This window comes from Oncorhynchus masou, chromosome 24 (genome assembly GCF_036934945.1).
Source record: "Oncorhynchus masou masou isolate Uvic2021 chromosome 24, UVic_Omas_1.1, whole genome shotgun sequence".
In the NCBI taxonomy this organism is placed as follows: domain Eukaryota; kingdom Metazoa; phylum Chordata; class Actinopteri; order Salmoniformes; family Salmonidae; genus Oncorhynchus; species Oncorhynchus masou.
The window spans coordinates 68,486,161-68,499,868 of NC_088235.1; the positions used below are offsets into that span (position 1 = coordinate 68,486,161).

At 42.0% G+C, this 13,708-nt stretch overlaps 1 protein-coding gene across 1 annotated transcript in view; it reads right to left on the minus strand.

Annotated features, from left to right (window-relative positions):
* The window catches only part of LOC135512528 (TSC22 domain family protein 2-like), a 41,683-nt gene extending 29,139 nt beyond the window's left edge, over window positions 1-12,544 (minus strand). Inside the window, exon 1 of the mRNA XM_064934646.1 lies at window positions 10,169-12,544. Coding sequence (XP_064790718.1) covers window positions 10,169-11,850 — 1,682 coding nt within the window. The 5' untranslated portion in view covers window positions 11,851-12,544. The remainder of the gene's footprint in view (window positions 1-10,168) is intronic.
* Window positions 12,545-13,708: the final 1,164 nt, after the last annotated feature.

The following is a 13,708-nucleotide window of genomic DNA, read 5'->3' on the forward strand; positions in this document are numbered from 1 at the left end:
TTAGAAAAAAAAGCAGATCCACACCACATTGGGTGAAGCGGGTTGCAAGAGAGTATTTTGAAGCAGAGATTTAGAAAAAAAATATGGTTCATGTCTGGTTCATGCTTGGGAGGAATTTCCGAAAGCCTGAAGGTACCACGTTCATCTGTAAAAACAATAGTACGCAAATATAAACACCATGGGATCACACAGCAGTCATACCGCTCAGGAAGGAGAAGCGCTCTGTCTCCTAGAGATAAACGTTCTTTGGGGAGAAAAGTGCAAATCAATCACAGAACAACAGCAAAGGACCTAGTGAAGATGCTGGAGGAAACAGGTACAAAAGTATCTATATCCACAGTAAAACGAGTCCTATATCAACATAACCTGAAAGGCCACTCTGCAAGATAGAAGCCACTGCTCCAAAACCGCCATAAAAAGCCAGACTACGGGTTGCAACTGCACATGGGGACAAAGATTACACTTTTTGGAGAAATGTACTCTGGCCTGATGAAACAAAAATAGAACTGTTTGGCCATAATGACCATCGTTATGTTTGGAGGAAAAATGTGAGGCTTGCAAGCCGAAGATCCCCATCCCAACCGTGAAGCACGGGGGGTGTGGGGGTGCTTTGCTGCAGGAGGGACTGGTGCACTTCACGAAATAGATGGCATCATTTTTTTCTCTCTTCGAAAAGTTTCCTACGGCTATGGTCTTGGGAGAGTGGTTAGTGGAATTTGGTGGTTTTATCGGTAGAGAGATATCCGGAGGTAAAGAGGAGCTACCAAATTAAATAAGGCCTGGCAATTCTTGTTTGTTTTTGCCATATGGTTTACCACACACAAACTTACTGGTTATGAATTTGGGTTAGTGCCGAGGTATCTTAAAAAGGCACACACACACAATTTTCAGAAGTTTTTATTTTCTGAGTTTTAATTGAACATGCAAATTATTCTGATTAAAAAAAATGTATTGGAGAAACTTTTTGAATGTTTTTACATAATCTAATATAGAAAGTAACACTTCTTTGAAGGGTTTGAATGACCTCTGTCTTGACTTTCTAGTGTGGTTTAATCGCCCTCACTGGAAAGGGATGAGGATGAGGATTTCAAGGTCATATTTAATATGTGGATGTCGATTAAGGCAGCCCTCCTCACCTCTCTGATTTAGAGGGGCTATGTTAAATGCAGAAGACATTTCAGTTGTACAACCCTTTCCCCACTGAAAGGAGCCTGTTTAGAGTTGAAAGAGCCGAAGAGGGAAACAGCCCCCGGTTTATTTGAAAGACAATTTGGATTGTGCATGGGTAAATCTATCGCAGAAGAGAATATCCAGACAACCACAGCAGCTCTCTGCAGCAGCCTACCTGGCTCAACATACAAGTCCTGTTCCTCAGAACATATGGAGGGCCCTAACACAAGAAGGCCTACCATTAAACCAATCTATTGAAGACACCTCACGTAGGTGGCACATTGGGGGAACAGAGCGACGCTCTGTAAAATCCAAGATCATTCAAATAATCTCATTCAATGAGAACAGAGGGCCGCTCTTCATTATGGTCATCTCAGAGACATGGAATTGCATGGAATCCCATCAGAGGCCCTGAGTGACTCACAAGCTGACGTTCTCAAAGAACGTAGGAAGTGGAGAATGACCAATATTGATTTTTTTAGGGCCAATACTGATTTTTGGGGGGGTTCAAGGAGGCCAATATTCAATATTAAAATAGAAAAATCTGACAATTTCCCAGAGACAGCCAGTTACACAATAATGCATCAATTGAAAAATCAAACAATACATTTGAGTTTGTTTTTACCAATCGAACTACATAACCATGAAAATAATTGTATTTGAAATGGTAAATCTCTTGACAAACTGGGTAAATTAAGATGGCATAGGCCTACTCACAATAAAAGTAAATATATATTAAATAGGGATTGTGTTGCATGCATTGAGATATTGAGCTTGTTTTGGCTGATCAGTGGAGTCTACGGTGCTATTGGTGACAAAATTTGTTTCCCTTCCATTTGGCACTTACAGTGCAATCAGAAAGCATTCAGACCTTTTGACTACTTTACACATTAAGTTACAGCCTTATTCTAAAATGTATTGAATTATTTTTTTCCTTAACCTGTCTGGCCCACCCGGGACACAACCGCACCCCCTGCCAACAATAAATGCAAATGCGCTACGCCAAATGCTAACAGCACTCGTTAAAACTCAAACGTTCATTAAAATTCACATGCAGGGTAGTCAATTCAAGCTACACTCGTTGTGAATCTAGCCAACGAGTCAGATTTGTAAAATGCTTTTCGGCGAAAGCATGAGTAGCTATTATCTGATAGCAGGCAACACTCCGAAATACCAGAAGGGGACGTAAACAAAGGAATTAGCGTCGCCGGCGCTACACAAAACGCAGAAATTACCTTTGACGAGATTCTTTGTTGGCACTCCTATATGTCCCATAAACATCACAATTGGGACTTTTTTTCGATTAAATCGGTCCTTGTGTACCCAAAATGTCAATTTATGAAGACCGTCAGATCCAGACATTTTTTAAACGCGACATTTTTTTAAATTAAAAAAGTTGCCTATAAACTTTGACAAAACACTTCAAACTACTTCTGTAATCCAACTTTAGGTATTACTAAACGTTAATAAACGATCAAATTGATCACGGAGCGATCTGTTTTCAATAGGCACAAGTTTGGGAAACGTAGTCAACTTTTCCGGTTCCATTGTTTACAGCTGTGGACTTGACAACCGGATGTGGCTATTACTCAGATGACCAACGATTTAGTTGAATAGAAATCACAACACTGGCGACATCGTGTGGAAGCTATAGGAACTGTATCCTCAGCCTTAAGTATTTTTTCTTCAAATAGACAATACATGGACTGGCGGATTGATTTTTTTCTCCGTCGATTTAGTGACCAGGTTTTCTGGCAATTTTGACCACGGAACTCGTTCTGTTATAGTCACAGACACCATTGAACCAGTTCTAGAAACTTCAGAGTGTTTTCTATGCACACATACTAATCATATGCATATACTATATTCCTGGCATGAGTAGCAGGACGTTGAAATGTTGCGAGATTTTTAACAGAATGTTGAAAAAAGTAGCCCGATCTCTAAGAGAATATACACACAATACTTCAAAAACAAAGCGATTTAAAAAACATTTTTATACATTTATTAAAAATTAAACAGAAATACCTTATTGACATAAATATTCAGACCCTTTGTTATGAGACTTGAAATTGAGCTCATGTGCATCCGGTTTCCATTGATCATCCTTGAGATGTTTCTACAACTTGACTGGAGTCCACCTGTGGTAAATTCAATTGATTGGGCATGATTTGGAGAGCACACACCAGTCTATATAAAAAGGTCCCACAGTCAACAGTGCATGTGAGAGCAAAAACTAAACCATGAGGTCAAAGGAATTGCCCGTAGAGCTCCAAGACAGGATTGTGTCAAGACACAGATCTAAAACATTGAAGGTCTGCAGCATTGAAGATACCCAAGAAAACAGTGGCCTTCATCATTCGTAAATGGAAAAAGTATGGAACAACTAAAGACTCTTCATAGAGCTGGTCGCCCGGCCAAACTGAGCAATCGGGGGAGAAGGATGAAGAGGCAACTCCGGGATGCTGGCCTTCTAGGCAAAGTTGCAAAGGAAAACACGTATCTCAAACTGGCCAATAAAAATAAAATATTAAGATGGGCAAAAGAACACAGACACTGGGCAGAGGAACTTGACCACTATCCCGGATTGCCTCTTCACTGTTGACGTTGAGACTGGTGTTTTGCAGGTACTATTTAATGAAGCTGCCAGTTGAGGACTTGTGAGGCGCCTCTTTCTCAAACTAGACACTAATGTACTTGTCCTCATGCTCAGTTGTGCACCGGGGCCTCCCACATTCTATTCTGGTTAGTGCCAGTTTGCACTGTTCTGTGAAGGGAGTAGTACACAGCATTGAACAAGATCTTCAGTTTCATGGCAAGTTCTCGCATGAAATAGCCTTCATTTCTCAGAACAAGATTAGACTGACAAGGTTTAGAAGAAAGTTCTTTGTTTCTGACCATTTTGAGCATGTAATCAAACCCACAAATGCTGATGCTCCAGATACTCAACTAGTCTAAAGGCCAGTTTTATTGCTTCTTTAACAGTTTTCAGCTGTGCTAAAAATTGCAAAATGGTTTTCTAATGATCAATTAGCCTTTAAAATGATACACTTGGATTAGCTAACAACGTGCTATTGGAACACAGAGTGATGGTTGCTGATAATGGGTCTCTGTATGGCTATGTAGATATTCCACACAAAAAAATCTGCAGTTTACAGCTACAATAGTCATTTACAACATTAACATCGTTTCTGATCAATTTGATGTTATTTTAAAAATGGACAAAAAAAAAAAATCTTCCAAAAACAATGACATTTCTAAGTGACCCCAAACTTTTGAACAGTAGTAGTCTTTTTATATATAATTTGGGACAGTTCATGTTCAGTTTGGGACGGTTTAAATTGCATTTTGGGAAAATTCTGGGACTGTGATGGAAAAAGTTAAGTCTCGAGCCATGATCGTAACCAATGTAGTGAAATACAAATTACATTTCTGAAATATGTAGGTGAACTTATGAGACTCGGTCAAGTCATCTGATGTAACCTACAAAAAAAACAAGCAGCCCAGGAAATAGGCTAGTACAGGTCAGAGAGCCCACCCAAAGGACTCTTTGAACATTTCTAAGAATCTGAAGAGGTCCATTAGTCATTGTCATCACCAGGAGAACAGTCATCCACTTGGGTAGTGGGCCGAGAACGATAAAAAGATCTTGACAATTTCTCTTTGGTCTTGAGACTTCCCTTTGAAATAAAGCACAGATACTTCACATACTGTAACCACTATGAAAAGAAGGTGTGTAAGGAAGAGTGAAAGAAAGCAAGAGAGCGATAGAATGCAAGAGGGAGACAGCAAGAGAGAGACGTCTGGCCAACATGCACACTGTTTGTACATGGTCAACATTCTGGGAACCGCCCGTGACACACTATGGGGCTGATTCAATTCCAAATGTAAACTGGGTTAGTATGGACTCTGAAACAAGAACATTGTTGTTTTGCCTGGAGTTGTTTTTCTTAGAGGAGGGACCCCTGTCCATGGAAACTGAAATACACACTTGTAGCTATAACTTAACGGTGTCACACATTTTTACTGTGGAATTTTAAAGTTATTAATATGGCGAACGGCCATTCAAAATTAACATTTTGAACTTGGAAAGGGATACAGTTAAGCTACCGTAAACACCATTTTAGGACTAGTTCCCAGATCCAAAGCACGTCTCTACTATTAGGTCTTTATATTTTACACGGAGGTCAGGGTTCGCTCCATGAGGATCAATTGAACATTTTGAAGGGGCCATTTGCTGTATCAATAACCTTAAAATTCCACAGTAAAAATGTCTGATGCCATTATAATAAGTTAGATACAAGTGTGTATTTGCGAAGTGAAAAGGTTACCTTGTCTGCTTAGCACATTCTAAAATAGTCATCAACATTATTTTTAGGAAACACACCGTTTCAGGTCATTTTGTAAAACAGGGTTAGTGTTAGTTTTCAAAAGAGGCACTTTTTTTATTGTGGTTATTTTCAGTGTTTTTTTTATTACACATCTACAGTTGTTTGTCATGAACATGGACTGTCAAGTTATTTCCTACAAAGTTGATCAGATAAAGCATGAAAATTAAATGTATTTTTGTTATATTTTAATGTTAAAATAGGGCTACAGATTGTTTAGAATTTATTTTGATTTTTTTTCAATTTGGCTGCATCTTTAAGTGCACTAATATCATTGGCTAATTTATTTGGGGCTAATTCACCACCTACGTAAGTGGAAACAAAAAAAAACATAATAGCTTGACCAAACTCTAAATATAATACCCACCTGCTAGAAGCCTCGTATTAATCGAAGATATGTTTAATGTCCCAAAAAATGTTGCAGCTGTTGCCGAGCGCCCAACGCAATGGCCAATGAGTATTTAGCACGCACTGCATATCAAAGCCGTATCAAATATCTTAGTTGTAAAAGTTGCTATTGAGCTCTAAATTGAGATCTGAGAAATAACAAATACAGTGCATTTGGAAAGTATTCAGACCACTTGACTTTTTCCAGATTTTGTTACATTACAGACTTATTCTGAAATTGATTAAATAGTGTGTGTGTGTGTGTGTCCCATCAATCTACACACAATACTCCATAAGGACAAAGCAACAACAGGTGGAGCTCAGATGCATCCTAGTTTCATTAACCATCCTTGAGATGTTTCTATAACTTGTCCACCTGTAGAAAATGCAATTAATTGGACAGGATTTGGAAAGGCACACACAGCTATGTAAGGTCCCACATTTGAAAGTGCATGTCTGCAAAAACCAAGCCATGAGCTTGAAAGAAATTGCACGTAGAGCTCCAAGACAGGATTGTGTCGAGGCACAGATCGAGGGAAGGGTACCAAAAAATGTCTGCAGCATTGAAGGTCCCAAACAACACAGTTGTCGCCATCATTCTTAAATGGAAGAAGTTTGGAACCACCGAGACCCTTCCTAGAGCTGGCTACCTGGCCAAACTGAGAAATCGGGGGAGAAGGGCCTTGGTCAGAGAGTCTAGAGACCTAGAACCTGATGGTCACTCTGACAGAGCTCCAGAGTTCATCTGTGGAGATGGGAGAACCTTCCAGAAGGACAGCCATCTCTGCAGCACTCAACCAATAATGAGAGAAACTCCCCAAATAAATGTGTGTCAAGCTTGTGGCGTCATACCGAAGACTCGAGACTAATCCCTGTCAACAGTACTTAGTGAAAGGTCTTAATATTTCTGTAAATGTAATGTCTTTTTTTTATTTTTATAAATGAGCAAAAATGTATAAAAACCTGTTTTAACTTTGTCATGATGGGGTATTGTGTGTTAGATTGAGAGAAAAACAACATTTTAATCAATTTTAGAATAATGCTGTAACATAACATGTGGAAAAAGGGAAGCGCTCTGAAAACTTTCCGAATGCAACGTATATACAGTACCACAAGAGATTCTACATTCTACATTGTAGAATAATAGTGAAAACATCGAAACGATAAAACAACATATGGAATCATGTAGTAACCAAAAAAAAAAAAAAAAAAAAAAAAAAGAGTTCATCTAAATATATTTTAGATTCATCAAAATAGCCACCCTTTGCCTTGACAACAGCTTTGCACACTCTTGGCATCAGTGTACTAGTGTTTTTTTACTTTTTTTGTGGACCCCAGAAGGAGTAGCTGCTGCTTCTGCAAAAGCTCATGGGGATCCAAATAAACAAATATAGGCTTGCCTACCAGCATACACACTCCAAGGTTAACCAAATTTCAGCACAGGAACATTCTACACACGTGTTTCGGTGTGCATCTATAGGAACCCTCTGGAGATCCCCCCCAAGAGTCTATAAACAGTGAGAGTAAAAGCCAGCAAGAGTCAGCCTGAACAATGAGAGATTAAGGACAGAAAAAAGCCCAACATCAACCACCTTAGGTCAGGACCAATCGAGGCAGTTGACAGAGGCGAGGCATGGTGACTCAATCCAGCCATGTTATCTCATAGCCAATGGATCTGGGGCCCAGTTAACTATCATTGCCACCTGTCCCCTCTGTCTGTCCATTCTACCTCCGACCCAGCCTGTCCTGGGACTGCGTCCCAAATGGCATCCTGTAGGGCTCTGGTCAAAAGTAGTGCTGGTTACACAGTGCTCCCCTGATGTCATGGCCGACATACAAGAACGATTAGGAAATGGGCACGGCTGTTCCCCGATGACATCACACTGGCAACAACTCGCTCTGTCCACTATCATGCACATCAACAACTCTGTGATGCTGGCCTGGAACAAAGTCTCTCGGTAAACAATGATTAGTTTCAGGAAAATAGCATCGGGACAATACAATCAGACCTCATTTCACACACACCTCGCCATACTACAGACAATTGAAAAGTGGGTATTGATGAGGTGGCATGCTAGGACGAAAGCCAGGAGATATTCTACACCACATAGAGAACAAAACACAGGCCTACATATTAGGAGAGTATTCACTACAGTTAAAGTGTCAGCTGCAAAACAATTACTTTTAGTGTAATTTATTTTAGAGCCCTCAACTCAAACAGGACAGGTGGTAAATAAGGGGTAATGATTGTTTATAACGAAGTGGGTTATTATCCAGTTTTGGTGGGTGGAGGCGTCGTGCCTATAGGCGGCACACAGGCATGTGCCCCCTCAGATTTGTCCTGTAAACATTTTTTGTTGTTGTTTCTCTGTATACTAGCAACTTTATCAAGTTGGCTTTAGGTTCCCAATCTGGGATAGCTATCTCCCCACCTCATAGCTAGCTACCAAGAAGCCATTTCAGGCTATCAAAAAAGTTAGAGTAGCTAGCTTGTCTAGCCATAGGTGGGACGTCCATAAAGCTAAGCTTACCCTAATGTAAACTGAATTAAATTGCCAAAATTATTTAGCCTACTCCTGTCAATACAGAAAGAAATTAAATCATTCAAACTAGGCTACTACACCAGAAAGTATGATTTAGCCACAGAGGGTCATTAGCTTCTTTAAAAATATATTGTTTAAAATCGCATTGTCTTCAGTCGGAAGGGCACGTAATTTTGGCAGCACGAGCGGCAAATACCAAACAGATTATTATTGAGTTGCGGCGGTCAGTGAAAAGTAGAGGCCCAGCCAGGCATATCGCAATATTTCTAAACACAATCGCGGGAAACCGTAGTTTGGAAAGCAAATGGCTATTGCCGTAAAGAGAAGACAAAGACATTCTCAACTTAAATGAGCTAACAGTATAGCCTTTATTATTGGCACCAGTGGAGAGTATCGATCATATTCCCGGTGAGTGCGTATATTCACTCTATCATTGGTGGGTCAGTGCCAAATGAAAGTTTGTTTTTGGACAATAATTTCCTCCTCCAGGTTAGATGGATGTCAAATTGTATTTGTCTCCCCTTCTCGTAGGACTATGAGATGGATCAGACAATGCCGTTTTTATTAATCCATTTGTCAGTGTCAGCAAAGTAGGCTACCCTGTCATTTTTGTCGTATTATTAAAGATTCTGCTAATGTCTCCACCCTCCAGTCATATAAAGTGTAGATTTGCATGAAATATGTTAATATAAAAAAAAAAGATTGAGTTATGTTATTAGCCCAAATTAAGACTATGCAATCTACTCATGACATTAGGAATAGTATGCTATCTTACATAAAAGTCTGCAAATGCGATCATGCACAGAATGCTTTATTATAAAGGTGCATTGTTATGGTGAAAATTATCTTCCCCAAACTTAAAACAACTCATTCGCCTGTGTCTCTAACTATCTTAGCTGGCATGCGTGCTGACAAGTTTGGTAGACTTTAGAAAACCAAGCAATAACTAAATGTGAAGAATAAAACTCACATAAGACTCTTCTTTAAATCTTTTACCCAGATTTACACAGAGATGCATATTTAGTTTCTTTAAAAATAGAACCACTAGTCAAGTAGGATAGACAGCTCAAGAGGTATGCTTAGATATGCAGAACAATGGACATGTTTATATTAGAATTAAGCATAATGATTATACGTTTCAGGTTTTAAGAAATTCAATTCTCAAACAGGGTCATATATCCAACCCAACCACCAGCTAACCTCACCTATTTTGTGCCCCCTGTTTGTGGGCACTAATGAAAAACACCAAAACTCGATGACAGTTCGCTGACGCAATGCTCCTTCCCTGCCAGCTGCACTCCCGCCTGCCAAACTCCAAATTTTCTCTCTGAACACAACTACAAGACATGTTTTTACATACAGCTAAACAATTCCAGGAATAGCATACCTCACACCAGCCTTGGCAAGGGCAGGTGTTCACTACACAATGTCGAGTATGACTGCATTGCTGCAGAATGTGATGTAAAACATGATGGCAGTCTTCCAGATACTCACCTAATCCCTCAGTGTTAATCAGTATTCTAAAAGGTGTTTTTTTTCCTCATCTTAACATGATGCCTATTGACACCTGTTGAGTGTGAATGCATAAACACTGTGTGTACACTAAATAATAGAATGAGGTTGAACGTTGAGATAGGGAATGGCCACTGGCATTTTAAATTCAATTGAAACAATCTTTCTTACCCATCCTCATCCCCATCCATGGGAATGGCTATCCCGAACAGACTGTTGACGGTGGGATTGGCCAGCTGCAGGCTCTCTGGGATGAAAGGCCTCATGAAATCTTTTCCCAGGGTGGCGTTGGGCTGAGGAAGGTTGTCCAACCTCCTGCGGCTGTCATCCTCTTGGCTGGCTGCGGGAAGGCCCTGCCCAGCAGATCCCGCCATGGCCCCACTGGAAACTACCTGGACCTGTGAGAGTCCTCCTTGGCCTGGGGGGGTGTTGGTGGCGCTGGGCACTGTGGCAGGCATGTTCTGGACAACGGAGGCTGTGGAAGGTGCGAGGACACTGCCCACTCCACCTGAAGGCAGGGGCTGACTCACAGGGTGCTGCATGGTACCCCCAGGCAGGAGAGGGGCCATCACTGCACTGCTGCCTACCTGCAGTAACAGCCCCTGAACTGAGGCTAATGGACCGCTGTGCAGAGTCCCAGTCAGCTCCCCGGCCTGAGCCAACAATCCCAGCACCTGAGCACTGGGGCCGACTGGGGTGATGACAGGCGAGGGGCCCTGGCTCGCAGGAGGCCCCACAGAGAGGGAGGACATAGGGAGGGTTTGAGTGCTGGAGCCCTGAGGCTGGTGAGGGGTTAAGTAGTCCAGCTGACTGGGGAGCGTTCCAGAGTGATGAGCAGAGTAGGCAAACTGCTGGGCCTGTGTGGCAAGAGGCATAAGGGGATCTTTTTTCAGCATGCCGCCTTGGGGAACCCCATTGAGGCCAGTAGGGTGAAGTGTTTGGGGGACAGTGGGCTGAACGTTGACCTGGGATACCACTGCTGAGTAACCCATGGGCTGGAAGGCACTCCCCCCGTTCCCTATTTGCGGCTCTAGGCCATAGCCTTGCTGCTGAGGCTCCGGAGGATGGCCATGGTGGATAGTGGAGTAGCCACTATCACCTGTGGACTCTTGAGCCTGTGTGGACAGGGTACTAGAAGCAACCACAGAGTCTCCTGTGGCCCCAAGCCCAATGTCCCTGTCTGCATTATGGTCAAGGGTGACAGTGTGTTTTATGCTATCCACAGTCCTGCTCATGCCAGAGCCCTCAGAATCTCTTTCATAGAACTCTGTACATGTCCACCTGCCCCGTCTGAAGGGCTCCCCTGTACCATGGTCAAGTTTAATGACCCTGAAACGTGAACTATAGCTTACAGTGGTTGTAGTGCTAGGCGCAGCTGGGGGCGTTTGAGACACACTTGTTGGGGAGACATTTGCAGCAGGGACAGCATTGACTGTTGTTGGCTGCTGAGAGGCCAAGGTTGGAATGGAGGGCTTGCTCACGGCTGGTACAGGCACACTACCCCCTAAAAGGTTTTGATTGACATGACTTCTGCCTGTACTTCTGAAAGCGTGCCCCCCGTTAAAATGACTTGTTGCAGCCTCTTGCTCTTGAGGTAAATGTAACGCCATGACAGCAGCCCCCACTTCCCCTACATTGTTTAAGGTTTCCTCGGATGAACTTCTGTCACATACCCCCGTGTCAATATCGGCCCGGGACAAGTCGAATATTTCTGATGACACATCCTCGGTTCTGGATTCGTCAGGGTCGTCCAGACTCTCGGTGTCATCTGTGATGCTACTGGCCGCCACCTGAGCCTGTGTCACACTTGTGATTTGAAAACAGCTCTTCTTCTTTGCTGGCATTTTTGACATGTTTAATACGTTAGTCACTCCAGCTCTCTATTTCCAGATTAAAGTGTTAAGTATGAGCTCAAGTAGTTAGGTAGTCTTCGAACTTATCTAAAGAAGTCACAGTTTATAACGAGAGACAAGTACACGACATCTTCCTTGCTCCCCTCTCCTGTTGCAGTGTGTCTGAGTGTAAAAACGAACAAGCACACTTCCTCTGAACTCGGACAAGGTAACAAGCTAGCTAGTCTCCGCCAGCACGAAATGTGACAAGTCTCCCGATACCACCGTCTCCTCTCCTCCGGTTCTTCCAGACCTGGCCTCCCGTGTGAGGTATTTTTACGGCCCCGGAATTGCAAGCAGGCCGCTGTCGCAGTTACTGCCGATACTTCAGTCTGACTGGCGGGCCCCGTTTTTCACCACTCTCCCCTTTAGCTAGCTAGTCAGCTAATGTATCTCAAAGCGAACTAGCTAGCTAGCCAAATAGCTATCGTTAGTTCTCTCCCCACACAGGAACCAGTCTGCACGACATCATATAAACAAGTCCATATCCTTCTTCAACTCGTCACGTGGAATCTATATCCTCCTACGGTAGACATACATTCCTGAATTAAAGAAAGTTCAGCTTCCCCGTCCTCGGGTTCTCTCACTCTTTAGAACTCCTACTGTGACTGAAATTCACTTCCTAGCAGGCTAGCTCAAGTATGGCTCTGCTCATTCTCTACCACTCGACAAGATGGCAAAAAAAAACGCACAGCACTCTGGGAGAGTTGCGCATTGGCGTCCTACCTATGATTGGCGTAGATAAATCATAGGGGATACGGTGATTTGCTAGTATTCTGAAAGAATAAGGTATCTAAAACACATTTAATATCCCCAGACACTTGTGTCTTGGAAAAAAATGAATTGTCCAAGATAGGAAATTTCTGCCAACATAGACATCTATGTTTGGTTAATATTGGGTCAGATATAGATCAGCCTTTCAACGTCCACATAGACGGCCTTCATTTCTCCCAAAAATGTCTATGATTTCTTCAGATTATTTTAATAGGTCTAATAAATCTAAACAAATCATTGCATCTATGTTTCACAAGTTTGGACTGTGCAGCACAGTACAATAGAGCTCAGTAGAGTAAAGTGTAGTTCAGTACAGTAGAGTACAGCACAGTATAATGTACTATATTGTACCCTACTTTACTCTAACATTCTCTGCTGAATTTAACTGTACTCTACTGAATTAAACTGTACTCTACTGAATTAAACTCTTCTGTGCTGTACCGTACTGTACTATACTGTAATGCACTCTACTGAATAAAACTAATGTCCTGTGCTGTTCAAACTTGTGAAACAGCCTTGAGGTCTATGATTCGTTCAGATTTGATCTGGTCCTGACCGACCAACTGTGTACTTGTTTGGGGGCGGAGCTTTTTAGAATAATAACCAGCATGCTTTGCAAGTGTTTATTTTATGCTTAGGTGGTATACAGTATATACAGTGGTGGGCCGTCAGGCCCATCAAGGCCTTCTCTGCTGGCCTAAACATCATCAGAATATATATATTTTTTAAATATATTTTCCCACAAATATGTATTAAATTATTCCCCACAGAGTAAGAGTTACACTCTTCATTTCATAGCGTTCCTCTTGGTTGCACTGCTTCCAGCCCCAGGTTGAGATTTGGAGGGCTGGTCTTTATGTTAGATCTTATATCCAATCATATTCAGCCATCATGTGTTGTCAGGGGTCTAAAATCTGCCTTCAGGCCTTCAGAATCAACAGTGCGGGTGCTTGAAGCTTAAAGTGAATAGAAATTAAAATTTAGTGTCAACCAATCAGCTTTAGAGTTGGCTCTTGTACGCCTGCTGGCTGGCTCCAGTGTTACA